Raw genomic sequence first — 22,893 nt, forward strand, 5'->3', positions numbered from 1 at the left:
TGTTATTAGCAGCAATTGTTTGTATATAAGTCAACTTGTATTGTATGTTTAGTGGTAATTTAAATGATAAAGCAAAACAATCAACATAAAAATTGATTCATGAATTGCAGGTGTTTGGCATGGAGAAGAGAGACTACAGTCCTAACAGAAGGTAATGAGGTGACAGCAGGGTCCAAGACAGACTAAATGGTTAAAAAGTTAATGGAAAACCTGTAATAGTCAGGGCCGGTGCTAGCCTCCATGGCGCCCTAGGCATTTTTCCAAAATCGGCGCCCCCCCCCCGCAACAATCGGCTCCTCCTCCCCCCTCACCCCGTCTTTCCTTACCTCACCACCGCCGCCTCTCTGCTCCGTCTCCTACTTGTCAGTGAGTGGAGGGGGGGAGACGGAGCAGACAGGCGGCGGTGGTGAGCAATAGCCTCTTCCCCCCCCTCCCCCGTGCATCTGAATGCTGTGCGGCGGCCGTGACAGGTATGGTCAGCGATCGCCGCACAGTTTTAAAGTATTTTTCATTCTAGAGGGCGCCTGGAGGGCGCCCTCCAGAGCCCGGCGCCCTAGGCAAGTGCCTAACCTTGCCTAATGGGAGCGCCGGGCCTGGTAATAGTCTTTGCTAAAAAAAAACAATTCTCATTGACATATGGCCTGAGGCTCAACAGTGAAACCATTAAAGAACCAGAGAGGCTTCTAGTGTAGTTTTGAAGAAGGAATGAGATGATAAAATTAAAGTTATTATTTGTAGATTTTCTATGCAAATTGTAACTGTTATCACAGCTTGCAGATACACAAAGAAACATAAATATGAAACAGATTGTAACTATCCAATGCCCTTTTCATACAGCTTTGTCACAAATCAAAGCTATAATATTCCTGTTGCATAGCAAATATGAGAAGGCATGTTCCTATACAAGTACGCAGGCCATACACAAGCCGATCTGGCTAACTGGTCTGTCCGTTAGCTCTGTCAGATTTGCCCATACAAGTACACACGTGCACAATTCAACTTGGCAATATAAGCATAGTCAATTGCATGCAAGTTAAGGTGTGGTATTTCTCTGCTTTTACCATCTGTCCCAACTTCTGGTAACTCTCAATCAGATGGTCCCATGTACACTGAGATTTGTGATCAATTAGGTCTAAACCTGGCTAATTGGCTGATGAAATTGCAAGGTCCAAACTGCGTTTGCGTTGGATTTCCTCAGATGCTCCAGATTCTTCCCACAGTTCAAAAACAAACTTGTTTGGATAACTTTAGCCAGTGGTGCAAATAGATTTAAATTCTTAGTGGTACTGTACCTAACCATCTCCACTTTCCACCAGTGCGCCGAACTGACATTTTGCACCATATCTTTTAAATGGTCATTGGCACAGACTTAATGCTTCGCGAGGTGCAGATGGATGACTAAATGCGTCAATAAGCATCTTACAGAGAGCATTGCTATGGAGAATCTATCCTCGTAGGTGAAGTACAAACGCTGAAAACAGTGAGCTCAAGTACCGTAATAACGGTACTCATACGCACTTATGCAGGTTTTCTGGTATTCCCGTAACCTTGCAGGGAATTAAATGGAGGCCTTTGTCTTTTTATTACATTATTTATATTTATCCCTGGCAAATACACTTTGAAGCAAGAAAAATCCCTATTGATTTATTAAAGGGCTTTCAACCCTTTAATAAAACCGCCCCTTAGTGTATGTATCCCTGACAAGTAGTGTCTCACCCATTAGCTCATGTACTAATGGGGTTTTGAGAATGATAAATAAGACCCATAATATAACAAAAATGTACTATTGTACCCGTCATCCTTAGGCACAAATATGTGGCATTGGGCATAGTTGTTTCTCCATTCACCCACATCACTTCTAATTGGCAATCACCAGCACTGGTTCTGCCTACCACTTCAACACTAGCAGAAGAGGAGAAAGGAAAGGCGTTATGTAGGGATAAGTGGAAGATGAGAGCTGGTAGGTCTGGCCCACCTAATAGTGGGTTGTGAGAGCTGATGGGAGAAAAAGGAGGTAGAACAGGTGGGATGGGGGCACAGGCTGGATGGTCAGCTTGGTAGCAGGACAGACTGAATGGAATGAAAAGAGGTCAACAGTTACTCGTTCTACTTCCAGTTCCTGTTCCAATTCCAGTACGGCTGCTGCAATGGGCAAAATTTTATTTTAACGTACAGCCGCGTTTCAGCATATATCCACTGAAATGTGTTGCATACAGCTACACTGCACAAGGGGAATAGCTATCGTGGTGGCCAGAGCCAGCAGCACCCGGTGCAAGAATGGAATGGGTGCCCCCAACTAAGTTTAAAAATTATACTATATAACTGGAAAGAAAATTAAATAAAAAAATATTTCACAAAAGAGAAACAAAGAAATACCAAGGCCTCTTGATTATGTAATTGAAATAAAACAATGTACTTTATTATAATATATACCACACTGTTCCTCCCCCTCCTTCATAACAGTGCTTTCTTCCTTCATCACCACACTATGCCCCTTCTTCATTCCGTTCTTCGCTTACCATCCTATTGTCTTCTTTTCGTCTGGAAGCGGGCTCCTCTCTGCGAGGTTCTGCACTGACAGCGCCCGGACATAACAATGACGTCCTGCCTGACAGTCAGTGAGGAGAGAGGGAGCTGGAGCTACACACTGTCCAATTTTTATTTAACTGATACAAGCTCTGCCAGTGTGCTGAGGGTGAAGAGATCGCCCCCTCTGAATCCACCCATTTGATGGTATGAAGTACTATTAAACATTTTCTTAATGGTACGGCTTACCGGCCTGTAACACACCACTTACAACTCTGACTGTTGCCAACTTATGTATCCACTTTGCTTCATATCTTAGTAAATTCTGTGAGTTACTATAATATTCTGTTCTATTTAAGTACCATCCATATCAGTCATAAACCATTGTATTTATGTAAATAATCTACCCACTGAGGAATATGTCTCTTTTTATCTGTCTTGTAGATTGTGATGTTTATTTTATGCAAATTCATTCTGGCTTTCATTCATCTGTTTGGGTTTTTTTTGTCAAGCATATGCCTGTCCACAAGAGCATTTCAGCACATAAACCAGAGATCTAAAAAGATGTAAAATATTGTTTGATTTTTAAAACCTTTACAACATTGATGCACTGAATTACAATGAAACGTTCCCTTTTTCGGATCTGTCAAAAATGTCTGCCTCATTCTTTCACAACTGAAATTTGCCCACACCAAGGAATCGCCCATGGTACATCCCTTTCTGTATGAGAATGCAGGAAAGATAAACAATTGGGGAAACTTGATTGTGATTATTTCCCTAACTGCTTAAGGCTATCTACACACAGGTGTTAACATTTTTTTTTAATGGATATTAAAATGCAAGTAAAAATGCTTATAAACGCAAATGCGGCAGATAAGAACTACGTGGCCCATCTTGTCTGTAGCTTTTTATTCCTTAAAATATTAGATCCTGAGTTTGTTTAGGATAGCCTTATATCTATACCAAGCATGTTTAAATTTGCCTAACATATAAGCTTCTCCAACTCTGGTAGAAGGCTATGAATACCTGAAGCCTCTCTACCACCTTTTTGGTACAGTAATTCTTCCTCAAGTTCCCCTAATCCTGCCCTCCCTTAGTTTTATTGCATGGCCTTTTGTTCCAAAACTTTTTTCCCTATACATATATATATATATATATATATATATATATATATATAATATCAAGTATATCAATCCATATCCCTCCTCTCTGCACCAAGCTATAAAGGAACATATTGAGGTCTGTTAATCTTAACTAAAAAATGTTGTGATGTGTGTATCTCTCTGCATTTCAGTAGACGGTTTCTAGAGAGGGACACTACCATGTTCCAAATGTTAATCAGGCCATCCATATCATACACTCTATCAAACAACTTGTCAATAAGTTGATTTGCTTTGCAGTTAAATTACTCTTATCTAATGTAAGAAGCTGATTATTGCACTCCACTACCTTATTATACAGATTTGTAGAAAAGTACTCTCCACCTTTGTCTAATTTAATATTCATAAAATCAGATTTAGTCTTACTTGGTAGTAAATTCTATACTGGGGTGTATAGAATCTATTTTGATGGACATTTCTTCATACCTATCCATAGACTCCCTTCCAAACTAAAAAGCGGTTTTCCACAACACATATTTTGTATAAGCTATATTTAGGAGAGCTAGTGATTACCTATGTGGTTACATTTATTGACTTGCAGTAACTGTCTCTATTTGTCCCCTATGTAATGGACTTAAAAGGATATTTATTCCAATCTGCTACAAGAAGCAAGCCCTATCTCTCCCGAGGGGAAAAATAAAACATTGGTAAACTAAAAAAGTTATTCCCAACAAAACGGACGCACCTGTCGTGGAAATTCGCTCATCTGTACTTTGGTTACATAATAAGAGAGTCTGTTCTATTAACCCTTAAACACCACAAACCAAAATATCAGCTAGTTCATGCAGGTGGTAGTGGAGGTCAATTTATGAAGTAGTTACCAATACCAAAAGTTACTTCTCAAACTGGTCTTCTGATAAGCCCCACAGTCCATGTTTTCAAACCTCTAAATAAAAAAGTGAAATAATTACCAGCACATATAGACCTGGAAAACAAGTTGGTTGGGGGGGAGCCGAGGTGCCTGAGGGCAGGTTGAAAGCTATTGCTCCATGAGCCTGATTCAGCAAGGCACACATTCTGAGCGCCACCCGTGATTAGTATTATATGCATGTACTTAGGCTTTTCTGTACTCCCGAATTCATCAAGGCACAGATCTTACAATACCTGTGCTTTTGAAATCAGGGGGCCTGTCTGCTGTGCTATACTAAACAAGATGCTGCAGGATACGTCTAATACCTATGTGAATCATAAATTCGCAAAAGAATATACAGAAAATTGTTTTTAATTAAAGTCACCTGTTATTTACATAGGCGTTAATTTATTTTTCTTATTAAAAAAGGTTTTTTTTAAAATATATTTTTCTATGAAATACATTTATCAGAATGTTATTAATGCCTACTAAGCATAAAATAAATGTTTACAATTGCTCATGATTGTAAACACATGTTATAGCATGCATAGAAGACTGGCAACATTACTGATCAGTACTAAGACTAACCCTGGAGCAAGAGATACAGCAGAAAAACAAGTAGCTTTGCGATAGCCAGATCGTGTGACAAACCTGCTGCTTCTGAGCATGCGCAGTGATTTTATGTACAATATGCTCAAAATTGTATCTCTGAAAACCTATTGCATATAGTTTATATACTTTCAAATTATTTTGCGTGTGTGACATGTCCTCAATGTTATTTTCACAGGGGAGGGCTGGTAAATTTTTGCCCAGGGGACAAGACTTGACTCAAAAGCCTATTTTATAGGGAAAAAGTGCAGGTGGCCCAATGATCCAGCCCAAGGTAGCCCACTATGAGACCAGCCAGGGGGCAAATGGCCCCCTGCCCCGCCTGCCTCTGCTCTGCTCTAAGGTCACTTGTAGACAAAAGGTTAAGTATAGGGAAAGATTATAAGGAAGTGTAGTATTTAAAAACGCAATGAAACAGATTGCTATGCATAAGTTGGGTTCGGGCAAAAAAAGGGTACAGTTGAAACACAAAGCGTATTTGTTAATACTATCTCGATTTCCTCACAAGAAATTCTGCCAGATGAAGGCAAAATACATTTAAATAATAGAAATATAGAGTAGACGCCTCTACAGTGACCAAGGGCTGAGCTAGTAACCTCCTCCAACAAAGACAGTGATAATACAGCGTCTGTGCAGACTACATGCGCAGCGCAGGGAGAACACTCCCTCCCGGTATCACACTGTACTGCTTCCACTTCAGCAGCACAAACCGGCTCACGTGTTCTGTGCATTACACACCCCTAGCTCAGGTATCCTTCCGACTTCCCGTAAATAGTTCCTAGCGTGTCCCCTCCCCTTTACCTATAGCTACCCCCCACAGACTATTTGACCCTCACATTTGGTAACTGGAGACGTGACTTGTTTTTACGGTTGGATTATGTTGCGGATCGAGGCGCGAAGATCGTAGATACGGTGTTGGCGGATATAGTAACGGCAGTTGGCTATATTCTTCCGCGGGCCTGTTCTCCTCAGACTGTTTTGGTCTTGCTTGCCTGTGGCAACCGTGGAGACTTCACCCGCTCTGATCTCTCCCACCCGGCGCGGCCTCCAGCCACACTCTCCGGCGTCACGCCGCTGCTAGGCCCGCGCTCTCATCGCTGTGCTTTTTTTTTTTTTTTTTTTATTGAACACGTTTCTGGCTGATTTTTTTTTTTTTAATCCAAAGGAGAAACCGTTGGTTTTCTTTTTATTCGGTTCGTCAGCTGCTGTGAATCCCGGTTGTTTATGGGATCGTCATGTCCATGAAGCAGACCGGTAATAACAGGAAGCCCGGCGGGGCCAGTGTGCCGGCGCCCGGAGGAGGAGGAGGCGGCAGACAGAACATGGGCAGGTGGGTGATGTCTCCTGGAAGCCATGTTATTAAAGGGCGTTGCGGGTGTGGGAGGAGGGGAGCCAGAGGGACTAGGCCGCGGGGCTGTCCCGGCCTCACCTACAGGGCTGCAGCTGTCTCCGGCCCAGCGGGAGGCCTGGTGTGCAGCGCCCTCCATTACATGTCGCATCCGGCCTGGGCCAGCCGACGGGACCTTCCCGTGTGCACGGCTGGCCTGGCGGCAGGGCACAGTACATGGTGTCTGCCGCATATGGGGGAATATGGGACCTTCTAGCTCCATCCACATTGCAGGCAGTGTCATTTAATGGCCGGAGTGACGCAGGGGATCACCGGGCCGACTGTCCCTATTAATGGTGACATTTCCCTAGGGCAGGGGTGATGGTGTCAATACCAGGTCTTATATCACGTACTTGTATTTGTTACAAGGTTGGTGAAGCTGTGTGGTGGGGGAACCGGGGCCCTGTGGGGTCATTGGTGGTAGAGGGCTAATAACAGCTGTGGGGATCGGATTGCTGCCGACTGTCATTGCATGTGGTGTAATGCCTCCATGTGTTGTGTAGGACAGATGCTAGTGGCGGAGCAGGGGTTAATCCGCAGTGCTCTCCAATGGCAGACAGGGCGTTTATGCCGGCTGCGCATTTTATGTTTGTGTGTTGCTTCCTGAAATCCTCCCATCTCCCCCATAACCTCCCCTCACACTCCGTGTTTTCCCCTGCAGGGGCACAGTCAGGGGATAAAATCAGCCATTGATGGGCTGCTTGTGATGCAGGCAAGGCATGTTGTCATGTGGCTGCTGAGTGCTGGACACAGCAAGGGCATGTCTCCTTGCTACAGCACACCCCGGGCTCAGTGACCTCTTTGGTGTTTGAGTGCACAGAAACCATTTCCCAGGAATGTTACCAGACCCTGTAATGCCGCAGCGCTCACCGGCTCCCTGCTGTACCCTGCATAGAAGTACACCCGTGTGTATCGGTGATCAATTGACATTTTTATCGTGCTGCTGCATTGGTTAGTGGTCCTTGTCTTGCGGTCTTTATTTTTTGATAATTATTTGGCATGGACGGTTTACTACACAGGAATAAGGCTGAATGTAGTCTGGGGGGATCAAGGGTGCTTTGAGGCGTTTGTGAGAGTGGCAAGTAGTATACCAAATCTATCGCATATATACACGTTAATCTAAAGTCCAGAATTTAATTTTCATTGTCCTAGTGTCTTTATTGTCATTATTTTAACATTGTTATTTCATTTAAATATTCATAACTATTTCAATTTCACTTTTTTTTTAATTAAAATGTAGTCTTGTCAGAATTGCAGTAGCTAAACTTCTTGCACAATTCTATGAGCAGCCTGTTCATATGATGATTTATGGAGCTAATCAACTTTTCAATATCCTTTTTGTTTTAATGCTTAGCCCTGCTTTGAGTTTTCCTCCTCCTTCCCCTTGGTTGACTTGTTATATTTACTATTGCAATATTTGTGAATACCGGGGATATTCAAGAGTTGAACATGTTTGTTTTGATTAATGTAAATAATAGTGGTAAATCTGGGAATATGCTTCTCCATACTGGAATCAGCTGTTGCAAGTAAAGAGAATTCACAATTTTATGTACACTACATCAGCAAACAAGGAGGGTTTGTGGTGTCTTTATTTCATTGGTGTATCTGTTTCTAGTAATATCGTCATCCAAAAGTAAGCATTAATGAAGGTTACAAATTTTTAATTTGAAAATCTGCTTTCTAAATTGACCCCAGTATTTGCTCGTTACTTGCAAAAAACCCAACTTGTCTACGTCCAAAAAAACATGGTTCCTCTCCCAATCGCTAGTGAGTGGTGCAAATATTTTACATTCCGATACCTGATGTCCAGTGTGTAAGGGCCTTACAGTACAAAATGTAAATGTTAAGCTTTTGATAATTTCATTTTCTATGTTGCAATCACTATTTTAACTGACACACAGACTTGGATATGAGGTACATGTTTTTTTGTGTGGTGTATTTTTTTTTTTTTTTAATGTATTTTATTTTGGTCTCTTTGGCTCTTGCCAATATTGCCTTCTAAAGTTGTGGCTAAATTGGTGATTGGTCACCATTTGTTGCTGTGCTTGGTCTTATTCACGCTTTCCTACATGACACTCTTTTGTGCGGTTTTTATTTTATGTTAAACTTTTTTATGTAGTAAAGTAAGTTGGGCCCATAAACACTTCACTATGCATATAATCTAACTTTGCGTTTGCTTGGATTTGATTTTCAATGGGTTTCAATTTGTAACATACTGATGGAACAGAGACTACAATGAACAGAAGTCATTTTTTTACAGAAATGGTATTTTATCTGGTACTGTCTACCAAGACAGGTGTGGGGCACTCAAGCTGTTAAATAATTAATAAACGCATGGTCTTGCAGCAGACCCCACCCTCCCCTACCCTTTCACCCCCCCCCCCCCCCCCCAAAAAAAAAAGCATTGCAAAGGGAAGACTAGATTAACTTTTTTCCTCTCTGACATGACTTTTTCTGTGACTATCACTGTAAGTGGAAAAATACTGTACATAGTACAAACACTTCATAGTAATTCTGTGTGTCCAGTAAGTGACATTAGTGCTCTCATTAACAGGCAGTGCATTGCAATCTTATATAGATAAGTTTTACTGCAACTGTTGGATGTACAGCGTAGAAAATTCTGTTTTATTTTATTTTTTTCATTGCAGACTGAAGGAAAATAAGCTGAACTTGCTTATTGACATTGTTTGTTAATATCTCTTGCTGTAAAGCGTTTTTCACTAAACAATTTGAGCTAATATTGCAGTGTGTATATGGCATTAAAATGGCCAAGATGCTGAATAGTGATTCTTTAATATGGATAGGTTCTTTACAGGGTATGTTTGTAAATGTGGTAAGGAGATATTCTCTGTTAACACAGTCAGAAGATGACCAGAATAACAGGCGACAATGACATTGGAATTGAATGGGAATGGCACTGATTTATTTAAAAAAAAACAAAAAAAAAAAACCTAAAAATCTTTAGTTTTTGGTATGTAATGCACACACATAAGTGGGCAAATTCTCAAAAAATTAAATAAGGAAAATGACACCTTTCTCAGATGGAGCAGATGCATCTTGTACGAACTGAATGTATGCTAGCAGCTGAGACCAGAAAGCAACCTGAATAAGACACACAGTAGTACATAAATGTATGGACCCATGGTGACCAGCAGCCACTTAGACCGATGAAACATTTATAATCCTTCCTAATTATAAAAATGATAGGATAGATTTTGGCCTGCTCAGCTCTGTCATGGGAAGAGAGCTGATGTGTTCAGAGCTTGGTCAGACGGTGGGTTAGGTTCAGGGGAGCTATTGTATATGAGCCAATTGTCCCAAATTTGAGAGAATTTGTGGGTTTTCTGTAAGTATGCTGACATTTTTTTCTATAATTGCCAAACACCAGATTTTATTGAGGACTAGCTGTCTGGAAGGCTGATCTGGATTCTTCCAGTGTTTTGCGACTAGCCGTCTTGCTGTGTTAAATATCTGGACAGACGGCTTCTTTGGGTATTTATCCAAGATCTCTATGGGAGAACCCAGGAGAAAGGACCATGGGCATTTTGTAACTTGAACCGTAGTGACCTCGCTGATGAGAGCGGCTATATCATCCCAGAAAGAAGTGATTTTTGGAAAAGTCCACCAGATGTGGAGAAAGTTCCCTTGTTCCACACAGCCCCTCCAGCATAAGTCAGAAGTGGACCCATAGATCCTTTTCCGCCAAGTAGTAACCAGGTAGCAACAGTAGTAGACTTTATATGCACTTTCCTTAACGAGGAAGGAAATGGAGGTCTTAGAGACCCTTTCTCTAATTGTTGCCCAAGTGTCCTCATCTGACGGACTGCCCAAATCGGCCTTCCATCGTAGTTCATGAATGGGGATGTTGGATTGCTTGTAGGATATAAGCAGTTTATATAGGTGGAAATGATGCCCCGTTGCAGAGGTGAATTTACACATAGGGATTTCAGGGGAGCTAAGGGTCTTGTAATAGGGAGGGAGTCCACAGTGTTTTACTTGAAGATAAGCAAATGGGCTAACACTTGGGAAGTCAAACTTCTCTTGTAGCAATAACATTGATCAGTGTGCAAAATGTCACCCACCAACATGATGCCTTAAATCGAGAGAGGCATTGCCCCAGGATATAGGCCGGGACAATGTCCCAGAGAGGCGTTATGGATAGGTATTGGACGTAGTCATAAAGTCAAGCTTACAGTAGTCCCATATCTGACAGGTGAAGAGTGCTACCGGATGTGATCTCAATGATTGCCTATCGCCCACTGGGATCCCCAAAACTAATCCCAAAAACAGAACGTGGCAGCAGCAGGACTCCAGGGCAATCGACAGAGGACCCGTATATTTTGTAAACCAGGTCACAGCCTGGCTCAGATGGGCGGTATAATACAGGCGGATGTCTGGAAAGACCCTGCCGCCTTTAACAGTCGCTCTAGGCAGAGTAGAGAAGCTGGTGCATGGGGGCTTATGCTGCCAAACAAATTGAGAGAACTGCCAATGTAATTGAATGAAGGTAGACCTGGGTACTTGCATCGGGAGCGTCTGAAAGAGGTACAGCAGATGGGGATATTCATCTTGAGGGCAACTATCTTACCCAACTAGGAGATGATTAGTCTTTTCCCCTTGAACAGATCTGCCTTAATTGTTTAAATAATAGCAGGGAAGTCTTCTGCGTATAAGGAATCGTACTGCGAGGTAATGGAGATTCCTAAGTATTTTATTTTGGATTGCCACAACGAAAATTTAAAATTGTTTTTGAGGAGAACTAGGGTCTGGTGGGATACGTGAAGTGTAAGAGCTTCAGTCTTGCAGAGATTAATCTTATAGCCTGATTTGGATTCCATAAGCAGTAAGGGTGGCAAGCAGATTCGGGAGCGATGTGTGGGGGAAGTCAAAGTGAGCAGAATATCATCTGCGCTAAGTTTGTATTCTTTGGAACAGATAGCAATGCTTATAACATCTGGTGGTAAATGTATCAAGCTGAGAGTTTTGCAACGGGTTTGAAAAGTGGATATGTTGCCTATAGAAACCAATCAGATTCTAGCTGTCATTTTGTAGAATGTACTAAATGAATGATAATTAGAATCTGATTGGTTTTTCAAACCTGCCGGAAAAATCTCAGCTTGATGCATTTACCCCCTGGACAGAAACAAATTTTGGACAGTCAAGGGCTCAATCCTTGGGCAAAGACAACTAGGGGCTGTCCTGATGAGTGCTGTTGGTAATTAAAGTGACTAAGATAATAGTACTGATTTTTTTTGAGGTTGTGTGTGTGATATATATATATATATATATATAATCACCATCTGCCTAAAGCAAATGTTAAATGTTAAATTTAATTGACAAAAAATAAATGCTATATTATTCCTGCCAAAAATACGTCTGAGGAATGAAAATGTTTGAGTTAATGGTCTCTTTAAATTATATTTATCTTTGTAATTTATTATACAAGCCCCTCTTCCCTTAGTTTTCACATCTGTATTTATTTTGCTTGGCTTATATGTCGCTGTTTTATGTATGCTATGTTTTTCACCACTGATGTGTCAGGGTGTCTGAGTCATCTTAGCAATGGTTAATATAGTAAACTTACGTATGAAACGCCTAACTACTTTACATATACCTGTGGTCTCCTTGTACTGATCACTGAGGCCAATCCTCCAATGAACACCATTTAAATCTATTTCCTAACCAATAAATCCTCCATGCATGACTACACTTTACCCTCCCCTTTACTCAGCAGAATGTCACAAATAAGATGTTTTTGGTTGTTGATCTTGCAACTCTGCAACTCCCCCTGCAAGTGTATGGGTAGAACTGCTCACCTGTTTAAGGCAACAATTATGTGTGAATGACAGAAGTTGACTAAATAGGAACATTCAACTTCAAGGGTTTGCTCATGCCTGCTCTAGTATTGTGCAAAATTGACTTGACACTCAGAATCATTGTTTCTAGGGTCACCAATTGTTTGGAACGTGTCTTGTATTTAGTTATTTTCTTTACTGCTGGTAAATGCATGTGGTATATGTCTACAATGTCTTTATTACTAGTAAGATGTTTGACTTTTTTGTGTTTACTAGCATAAAGTCAGTGGGTGCTACAGTGTGGATTGACCACTCCAAGCTCTGACTGCATGTACAGAGCACAAAAATAGAACAGACATTGGGATCATTGTGCACCCCACTGCTTACATTATAATGCAGAAATATCCATCACATAGAGAATGCTGAGTGGTTTGCAAGTGGAGGTGATGTTCTGCTATTGGGATCAATAATGTGTGCTCTCAGACTTCCTTTAAACCACACAGCAAATGCTAGATGTGAAGGAGCTGTTGCAGTTTAAAATGGAAATGTAAGCACTTCATAAAATGTAACCATTTCTAAATGGCTCCCTGCTCTTTTTAGCGCATAGAAAAAAATGCTCTTTCCATCTTCAGGATTAAACAAGCAATTCAGCCTGCTGGCTCTTGATATGTGCAGTTGACCACTACATCGCATGCTACTGGTACTAAACATGCATTAGTTAATCTCTCCTCTTAAGTTGATGGGCAACCTGATGCTTCAAGGACCGCATTTGTATGGACTGCTCAAAAGAGCCCCACACAACCCTTAATCTGAGTAATTAGTATGATGCATTTAATCAATGAAAACACCGCACATCCCCTGTAGAACCCCATAAGGCATTGTGTACTCAGCATTCCATTTATTATTCTCATGAATTTATAGGATAGTTGTGGAAAAGTCATTTTTTACTATTTATAATCAAATAAGCAGGAGTTGCGTTCATCCCCGCGGAGGAAAGAGGAGGTCCAGGTGGTACATATAGCATGTCAGTTCTCTGTTCTCAGATGTACTGCTGAAGCTGTGTAGCTTTGAAGTCATGTGATGTAAACGTCCACTGCTCCAGGCAAAGTATATATTCTTAATTCAATAAGAACTGGGACCACAGATGAAGTTCACAGGAATTAAAGTAAAAAAAATTGACAGAGCATAAATTGGGAATGAACTTGGGGCCCACAGATGAAGGTTCCTGTGCTCCACCTGCTGCTTACCTGTCTTTCATGTTTTAATTTTTACTTGCGATGCAGTCCCTTCAGTAACAAACTAGTAACGGTAAATTTGACACACAAACAATTCAGAATTATGCTAGTTGTTCCAAAAGATCTTTCACAAAAGTGGTTGTTAAATTTTGTCAGCCTAATCATCATTAAGCATTCTATTTTCAGTGTGCTCAAAATTTTAAGGGTGTTTTCCATCAGAAAATGTTTTCTATTGCCTTGTACATGAAATACATTATCTTATCTCTAATTTCATTCTGTACTCTTCAGACATATATTGCCAAGGCTGACTCTGTCACACTGGTTAGTGTACCGGGGTGGAAGTAAATGGGGATTGTTTTCGATATGTTGGGGAATACCTTTGTTCTGTTCAATAGTAATTTGTATGTTGTACACACAGGCTGTTTATTTTTCTTAATTTTTCCTGAATATCCTGCTACACGATTATGGTTCCACTTGTTGTAAATGTCCGATTCAGGAATGTCCCATTTGGACCTCACCCCCCCCACACTATCAAATGATTCCCAAAACTTAAGGGAACGTTAATGTCACTGAATGGCCTAGCAACAAATGTAGAAGTGCCTGAGCATTTTGAACACTGTGGTCGCATGCAGCCATTTGTTTAAGCAATAAGGAACTGAATTTGCCTGTTACTGTGCATGCTAGATCCCTGGATTGCCATTAAAAGGCATAGTTACTTGCAGAAACCCGCTGCTGCTGTTAGACTGCTGTCTATCTACGTTGTTGCAGTGATGTACCGCATCTGAGACTATGTAGATGTACCATTGGAGATCATACAGTGGTAAAATATGTTTGTTTTGAAATTGTTCCATCTATATAAATCATTTGCTTGTAAAGGTCTGTATATGATTCCATTTAAATTCTTAACTTCCTACATGTGTGAACATTTTAAATGGGTAGTGTGGAAGGTGCTCTGCCAGCTCCAATTAAAAGTCTGCCTTGCTTGGATGTAAAACTAGTTCCATTTCAGGAGTATTAGAGACGCTAGTTACACTGATTGTATTGTATAGAATATTTGCTGTGCTATATTTCTAACCTATGTGGAAGCACCCAATGCTTCCATTTAACATTTTATATTTGGGGATCACATAGGGATAATGGCAACATTACTAGGCCTCCAGGCTGCTGTTAACCAGGTTGGTCCATGCTTACAGGCACTCGTAGAGCTGCAAGGCTGCTGCTATTTGCCATGACATGCCTATGATAGCGCAGCTCCAGGACTACTACCTACTAAAATCTGTTTAATAATCAAACATTTAGGTTTGCAAGTAGGGTCCTTTTACCTCTTTATGTAATACTGTCTTGTTATATATGTGCTTAAATAGGAACACTGTAATACAAGTATGCTGGTGTTATATCAATAAATGATAACTTTGTTTAAAGTTGTTGCTGTAGAATAAAGACAGATTGCACACTTATGTACTTAAAATTGATGTAGTGAAAGGTCTCTGTTCAAATTTGTTTTCCCTGTTTGATCTCGGATAGGATAGAACTTGGCAAGATAGTTTGGAGATTTTACTCTTCCTCTTTAACATGCGTCTGGTGTATACTTCAGCTCAAGTTGAGATGGCTCCTGGCCCAACAAGGGGGACCAGTGTTTACTCAGCAAGGCTTCTAAGGGGAAACCTTCAGAGGCAAGAGTTGGTTAAATGGTCTGTTGTAGAGCAAGAGGTTTAGTGGTCCATTTTAAAAATATTGCATTAGTCTCCTTTATGGATTTTAGGTCATAATATGCATCCTGTTGACCAAAGCAAGTACGAGTGCTGAGATACAGAAACCTTCTGTCATCCAACAGACAGCTCTGCTTGATGTCTCTTGGTGCCTTAAGTAACTGACTGGTACATGAAGGATAGGATCACATTATTGGCACACATGAACCAGTGCATGTCTTATTGAGGACCATGACTGGTATACTGTGAGAGCACAGGCTTCTATGTAGAGTATGTTGTGAGGCACTGGTACTGGCTTCATTATGGCACTCTATACTATTTGAAGTCACTGGTGGTTTGGGGACACTGGTAGAATGCTACTATTTCCAGCATGTTTTACCAGCATCAATATGACATGCTGGGTCTTGTCGTTTCACAAAATTTGGAGGACGTCTGTTTTCCTACAGCTACATTACACCAAAAGTGCCGAGCATGTACTTTCGGTGATCAAGTGATTTCTGCCCTGCAGTGCATATACATACATACATACATACATACATACATACATACATACATACATACATACATACATACATACATACATACCTCTCCTCCCCAGCTGAGGCGACACAGAACTGATGAACTGCTGTAGGACATAATCATACGTCAGTCCACTCTTTCTTCGGCTGTGGCAATTAAAACACATCGTGGTGGTCCCTGCCAGTGATGATAATCATTGATGCTCATTATTTTTTTATGTATTTACATAAGAAACTCTTGGGTAGCCAATCAATATTTATGTAGATCTGAATTTCAGTTGGCTGTTTACCAGTTCACTTTGTAAATGACACACCATATAATCAGTGGTATGCAATAGCTGTTTTTTCTTTCATTGTGATCCAAGAGGGTGAGCAGTGGTGGTCACCAAGTATGAAGCGAAGCATTGGGGATGGAATGCAGCAGTACATACTTGCCTACCAAGCTTTGTCGGACCCATTTTCACATTCTGCATGATGATCCGATATACTCACCCATTTAAAAACAGAAATTATTTGCTTTTGTGTGATTACTGGAAATTATCATTTTTAACTTCAATAGTATTTTTATAAATTTTTCAGAAATTATGGAGTACAGAAAGTAGAGAGGGATGGGGGGGGGGGGGGGGGTAAGGAAAGGACACAAAAATAAAAAGGAGAAGGATTGAAGGGGTACATAGTGGGGAGGAACACCTTAAACAATTCTGTTGTTAAACCACATTGAACACATGAGGGGGGGAACCCAATAGGTTACCTTCCAATTCGTGAAAGTTACACTAGTCGAATGGTCACCAGGGGACTACTAATAGGAACATTGGGGAACTTCGCTAAGTGTGGGAGATGCAGGTAGTAAATCAGTCTATTCGTTTTGGACGCGCTCCCTCTCCGTCCGTAACATACACATGCCAGCTGAACCACTTCATTATTGGGGACGAGGTGGCAGTGGAGTAGGGCATCCCCTCTGTCTCCATTTCAAAGCTGAATTGCACCTTGGCCACTACTTTAGATATCAAGGGTATCTGTGGTGACTTCCAACCTTGAGCTAAGGAGGCTCTTGCGGCAATCAGAATATGACTAAAGACATATTTAGCATATGATGGAAACTGGGGGGTAATGTTGCAGTAATGCCACCTCCGGGGTAGGAGAAAGATTTTGTCTAGTAACCTTATTGGCTAACTGGAAGATTTGTACCCAGAACGACTGTATATGAGGACAGTTCCAGAATATATGTATCAAATCCCCCGGAATATTGCATTGCCGCCAGCAAAGTTTTGACTGGGAAGGCCACATTTTATGAAGACTAGTTGGAGTAAGATACAATCTATTAATTCATTTTATCATCATTTCTGTGTGATTTATACATTTGGACATTTGGAATGCGTTTGTGAAAATGGCTTCCCATTCTTCACTTTCCAACTCTAGTTGAAGGTCAGATTCTCACTGCAATTGTATTTTGGTTTTATTTTCTGATGTAGAGGGGAGGCCATAGCGGTACCAGAAGGTAATGCTGGCTCTATTATCTCCTTTTGTTAATTTAGTGAACAGCAAGGGCGTTGGTGTTGTAATGGGTAGACCTAGTCTGGGAAGGGAGTTAAACCAATGTCTGATCTGCAGGTATTTATAAAATTCCTAGGAAGGGAGGTGAAATCTTTCCTTTATTTGTGCAAAAGATAGTAAACTCTGATCGTCTAGTAATTCAGAGAATGAGGTTATTCCGTTTGAAACCCATAGGCTGAGATTTAAATTGGGAATTAATTTAGCCACTGCTGCTAAAGAGATATTTTTTGTCGGGGCCATAGTCATAGTTGGCCTTGAAATGATCATTTTTGAGCCTCGGTGGATTTCCAAAAAGTGACCTATATAGTGCATAGATTGTCTATCTTAAATTCCCCATTGACTGGTTATAAACCTTGTTTACCAGTCATTTTATATTAATTTTTAGTGACATATGTTTGTTTTTTTTTTTGTTTTGTTTGCTCAAATTTCATTTACTTATATATTGCTCTGCTGGCCACAATTTTTGTAATATTCAGCAGTTTGACATTTTTAAAGAATATAACGTTTGAAAGAAGTAGTTTTGAAACCTCTGAAGTGCTGCTATATAAAAGTGTATGCAATGCTTACTCTTGTTTTGCAGCAATATTTGCCACATTGGAGGATTTGTTCTCATGAGGAAAGGCAAAGTTATCTTCTAGAATGACTCTCCCTTTTTTTATTTAATCAACGGAGACTTGCAATCTATGGCAGGCCACAGGTGGCAAGAGGGGCACAGTAAGCATGCAACTTTTTAAGGGGCACAGCTGCTGTCAGTGTACTTGGCAACAGAATAGCTAGTGACTCTAGCAACAGATGTGCTGCAGATTTCTATAACATGCTCCGGAGCGTGTTGCTAATGTTTTAGTTTGTGTTTTTCCTGTGTCGGATTATCTGCCTCATGCAACACAGACATCCATGATACTGACATTGAGATAAAGGAGTGGGATTGCAAGGCTTCTTGGCTGTCTGCATATTTGTAAGCTCTGGGTGATGCCACCATTTCAAATGTCAGTAGGGATGTGTTTCTCTAATTGATCAGACAGTGACTGACAGCTAGACAGACTTGCGGAAATGCACTTGTGGGTTGGTTAATTTATACAGTGCCAGGGCTAGTGATGTCTTTTTCACTTGTATGAGATCCCATCAGGTCACTGTCCTAAAGATGTAAGTGGTGTTGGTGCTATCTGTAATGGGGTACACAGAGCTGCACTTGAATGTCCGATTAAACATTGAACAAGGTATTTTCTCCATAGTTCAGTGTTTGAATTCTGGCATTAGTGAAATCAATCAATGTGTAACTGAACATTCTTTCATTGATGCTGACTTGTACTATATTCTAGAACTTGTGCAGCTGAATCTACTATTTATCAATTTGTTTCCAGTTTTTTTTTGCTTCATGCTCATTCTTCAATTTTTCATGTGCTTTCTTTATTTGAAATCTGTCTCTGGCTCTCGAGGGCTCTGAAACTTGTAGGGAATTGTATGTTGGGCCATTCACTCCATTTTTTTTTTTCCTTATTTAGAATGCGTTAAATGCCTGATTTTCAATGGCTTTTATAACGAAACCACTGCTTCCAGCCAACTCTTACTCTGAGAGTTGTTCGGCATGCTGGGTCTGACCTAGGGAAAATACTGTCTGCTTTGTAATGTAGCACACAAATATTTTAATGGCTTTATTTTTTATGCTAAAATTTAAAGTTGATCTAGGGATGTTCCCACATTTTAAATTTGCCTTCCCCCACAATGCAGCAAGGATTTACCAATGTGCTTTCCTTAATGAATCTGGATCTAAGATTTATAATCATGAATATGGAGTTTTTATACTAGGCTAATCTATGTTTATCATGCTTTGTCACACTTGTTTAACAGTTTGACCTATTCGGAGGAAGGCGTTTCTCTAACATAACACACCAGTGACGGGCTGCATTTCAGCCTTGTATAGGTCGCCTCACTATTTTTGCTGCCAAAAGGCAATTAAACGTCATGTGCGATGTGACTCGATATGCAAATACTTCTTGACCTTTTTACAAATGTATACAAATTCAAAATTGATGTTTTCAATCTCCTCACAGTTAGACAGACTGTAATCACATAACTTAACACCCGAGAACGATTTTCAGACTTTGTGGTGTAACTAACATGGATTTTTGTTTTCTGTTTGTTTTCAGAGGGCGTAGCAGTGGAAAAGGACCTCCTCAGTCTGTAAGTTCCAAACACCTATCCAATTGTTAGGATACGTTTACACATACGCTGTGCCAACGGGTAAAAAGGCATTGAAAAGAATCTTTGTGCTTTAGACGTGTTTTGCCACACGCCTTCTATACATTGTACTTTTACCAGCACCATCTGTTGTACTGGTAGCATGAGAAATAGGCTCTGCCCACTTCTAGCACTTTAAGGGGCATATTCAATTAGCTTTTGGATTCGCTGTAACTCGCGTTACCGCGAAAAGTGCGTGTTCTTGCGGGTATTACGGTACCGCATTAACGCGGATTTTCGTTCGCAACCCTATGGGCTGCGAACGAAAATCCACGTTATTGCGGAACCGTGTATTACGTTTCGCGGCTGTTCCGGCGCGTTGCCGCGAATCCAAAAGCTAATTGAATATGCCCCTAAATGTGTTATTTTAGAATGTATTTGCACTAATAAGATACCATTTATTCTATTTTTAATGTGCTTTTCAGGCATTGAATAATATGATTTTATTATTGCTTGTGCTACAATGAAACTTATATTTTGATGTAAAACCTAAAACGATGGATAAAACAAAAATGGAAACCCCCTTTAAATGGACAGTCTTCAGAACTGTTCATATTTTGGAAGTGACCTGTTTGTGTGCATAACATTTTGCATGTCTAAACTGTTGTTTTGTTGATGCTGCAAATGTCCCCAAAATATATTTCCCCTCAACCTCAGCGTTGCTTTTTCATTGTACTTACTAATAGTATTTTTATAGCTGAGGAAGTCTGAGCTGTATTAGAGTGAACAGAGGAAGCTAGATCTCCAAGTGAGACCCAGCTGCTATGCAAGGCTTTTGAAGCAACATGGTAGACTTGCTCATTTTAGTATATATATTTTCTTTATTTAACGTTGACTTGTAGGTGAATCACTCCATGTTTACAAAGTACAGAATTTGTATATTATTGCAATATTCTTTTATCGTCACGAGCTTGTGATTCTCCTTCTGTAACTTTTTGCTAAATGTCTTTACTGTTCTAACCTCCGTCTAACTGAGGAGGCAGAGTTTTTTTTCTGTGCCCTGAGATACATCTCAAAGGTGATCTCTGGATAACATTGTTGTAACAAAGCGCAATTAAAATAAATGGCTTGGCCTGGTCACTTAGACATGACAGACAAAGAAGGGAAGCCCCTTTAACTGGCCACACCCCAAAAAAAAATAACACCCAAGAAGAAGAAAAAATATGCTGCTGACCGACTTCCTCAAATTCTGTACGTTTTAATAAAATGCGTATTTAGATTCTTTTTCCTCTGAACTTGTGGGTGCTGTCCATATGTGGAAGCTATGCTGGGTGTAACTGAAAATGTTACACAAGGTCATTCTACATATGCTCAAGACCACAAGTACCAAAGCAAAATATAACCAGAATATAGAATGTTTTGGTCTTTCTCCAGAGTATATCATAAGAAGTTGTTAATCAAAATAACACCTTTTTATTTCTAACTTTATTCTTAGATTTCTTTTGATGGAATCTATGCAAACATGAGAATGGTCCACATTCTTACTTCAGTTGTTGTAAGTTCTTATTTTTACTGTGTATTTTGTCCTTTGTTCTGCGGCTGAGTGTGTTAGGAATGTAACTTTCCTTCAGCTGTAGCAGGATATGTCACATTAATTCCGTTAGTGGCAGCGATTTAAAGTTGGTTAGCAGTGCTGCAGTGCTGTTGGTAACTGCATTCCAGACTAGTATCTGTCTGATTTTGTACTTTAAATTTCCAGTAAACTACATACTGATTTATTTTGTCAACTATATGCAGAAGATGTGGGTTATATGTATAACTTTAGTTGGTCAGTCACATCTAGGAGCCTTCAAGGATCTCTTTAGAAGGCAGGGAAAATGTACATCCTTTGACATTAGGCACTATCAGTAAATAATAAATTAATTCAAATGTTTTAGGCACATTGGTAACTGGACTCCTGGCATTTGTCCAGGCCCGATTAATACCACCTACTAATCATAGAAGATGCATCATTTGACAATATTTTCCCATCCCCAATTATGGAAACTTTAATTTGTGTTCTGTAAAAGTAGTGTCCTTTTGTCATGAGTTCTGAGCCTTTGTTGAGCACAGATTTAAAAGTAAATTTAAGGCAGTATGATGAAAAGCAAAATCATGCTTGTCGCATCATCTACCGGAAAGCCCCAGGCTTCCCTGGCCCCATGTTACTCTGTTCCCTCCTCACAACTCTGTCTGCTTCAATGGGAACAGTGGGTGTGAATACTCCTCCCTCATAGGCTTCCTGTTAATGTGAATGGGAAGTTCATAGATGAGGGGCATTAACACCTGCTTGACAGTCTTGGTGGTAAGAGGAAAGATTAAAACAATTTGAGATCATTAAAGCTAATTTGTTTCCCTGGTGCTTCCCAAAACAAATATAGTCTTTCTTCTTAATGCCTTGAACTAATGTTTGTTTGTTTTTTTGTTTTGGATGGATTTTTTTTTTTTTTTTAACTGTTCCCCAAAGTATTCTTGAAGCATACAGACGAGCATAATGGCTATATTCTGGGTATATCTCAGCTTTACTCTAAAAGTTTCTTCCACCTGAATAATGCTCCCCATCACTCAACCTTGGCAGTTTCATATTTTTTCCTTTTTTCCTTTTCTGGGCGTTCTGCACTGACCGCAATCTAGACACAAGCTGGCTCCTGCAGCTCCCCTTACTAACTCATTTTATGGCTTTAGAGCATTTGCTGCACGATTAGACTGTTACATTATACTGTGATAGAACGCTTTAGTAGCTGAGTACGGTACTAGACTATAAAATGGCACACAGGGAGTGATGACTGGGTAGCTTGCTGACTGGAGACAATAATGTAATGTAAAATTGGCTACTAAGGGGAAGCTGGTGCAGATCAAGGTGGATGTCTGAAAAAGTGAATTATTGGGGAGAAAATCTTTACTATTGCAACTGTCGTATTTTGAAACCTGATTAGCTGTTTGTTACTGTTTCTCTTATGCAAAAGATCATTTTAATTTTTCTGGCCATTGTTACTATAACACACTGTCTCACACAATTATTAAAACTAAAATGTTCCTCAACATATTGGGTATAAAATGGCACCTCACTGGTTCTCCTTTCAGTTGTCTACATACATTGATACTATGCCCCTTCTTAGACATTTACTTATTTATAAATATATCTTTTTATATTCCCTCTAGGGTTCAAAGTGTGAAGTAAATGTGAAAAATGGTAGTGTGTATGAAGGCGTTTTTAAAACGTATAGCCCTAAGGTAGGTACAAGGCATAATAATGTGTTGTATTTGTGGGAGGGGGGGTTCTGGGCATCTCTGTTCTGGGGGTTCTGGGCATCTCTGTTCTGGGGGTTCTGG

General features: G+C 40.3%; 1 protein-coding gene across 7 annotated transcripts in view; it reads left to right on the plus strand.

Annotated features, from left to right (window-relative positions):
• The first annotated feature begins 5,900 nt into the window (after positions 1-5,900).
• The window catches only part of ATXN2 (ataxin 2), a 47,748-nt gene continuing 30,755 nt past the window's right edge, over positions 5,901-22,893 (plus strand). For 2 of the 7 annotated variants that reach the window (XM_075178466.1, XM_075178464.1), the window contains exons 1-4: positions 5,902-6,475; positions 19,491-19,524; positions 21,017-21,076; positions 22,723-22,794. In XM_075178466.1, coding sequence (XP_075034567.1) covers positions 6,381-6,475; positions 19,491-19,524; positions 21,017-21,076; positions 22,723-22,794 — 261 coding nt within the window. In that variant the 5' untranslated portion in view covers positions 5,902-6,380. Of the gene's footprint in view, positions 6,476-7,219; positions 7,484-19,490; positions 19,525-21,016; positions 21,077-22,722; positions 22,795-22,893 lie in introns of those variants that run through there. The other 5 variants (XM_075178468.1, XM_075178463.1, XM_075178470.1 and 2 more) reach the window with 5 other exon arrangements.

This window comes from Mixophyes fleayi, chromosome 1, assembly GCF_038048845.1.
Source record: "Mixophyes fleayi isolate aMixFle1 chromosome 1, aMixFle1.hap1, whole genome shotgun sequence".
Lineage (NCBI taxonomy): Eukaryota > Metazoa > Chordata > Amphibia > Anura > Limnodynastidae > Mixophyes > Mixophyes fleayi.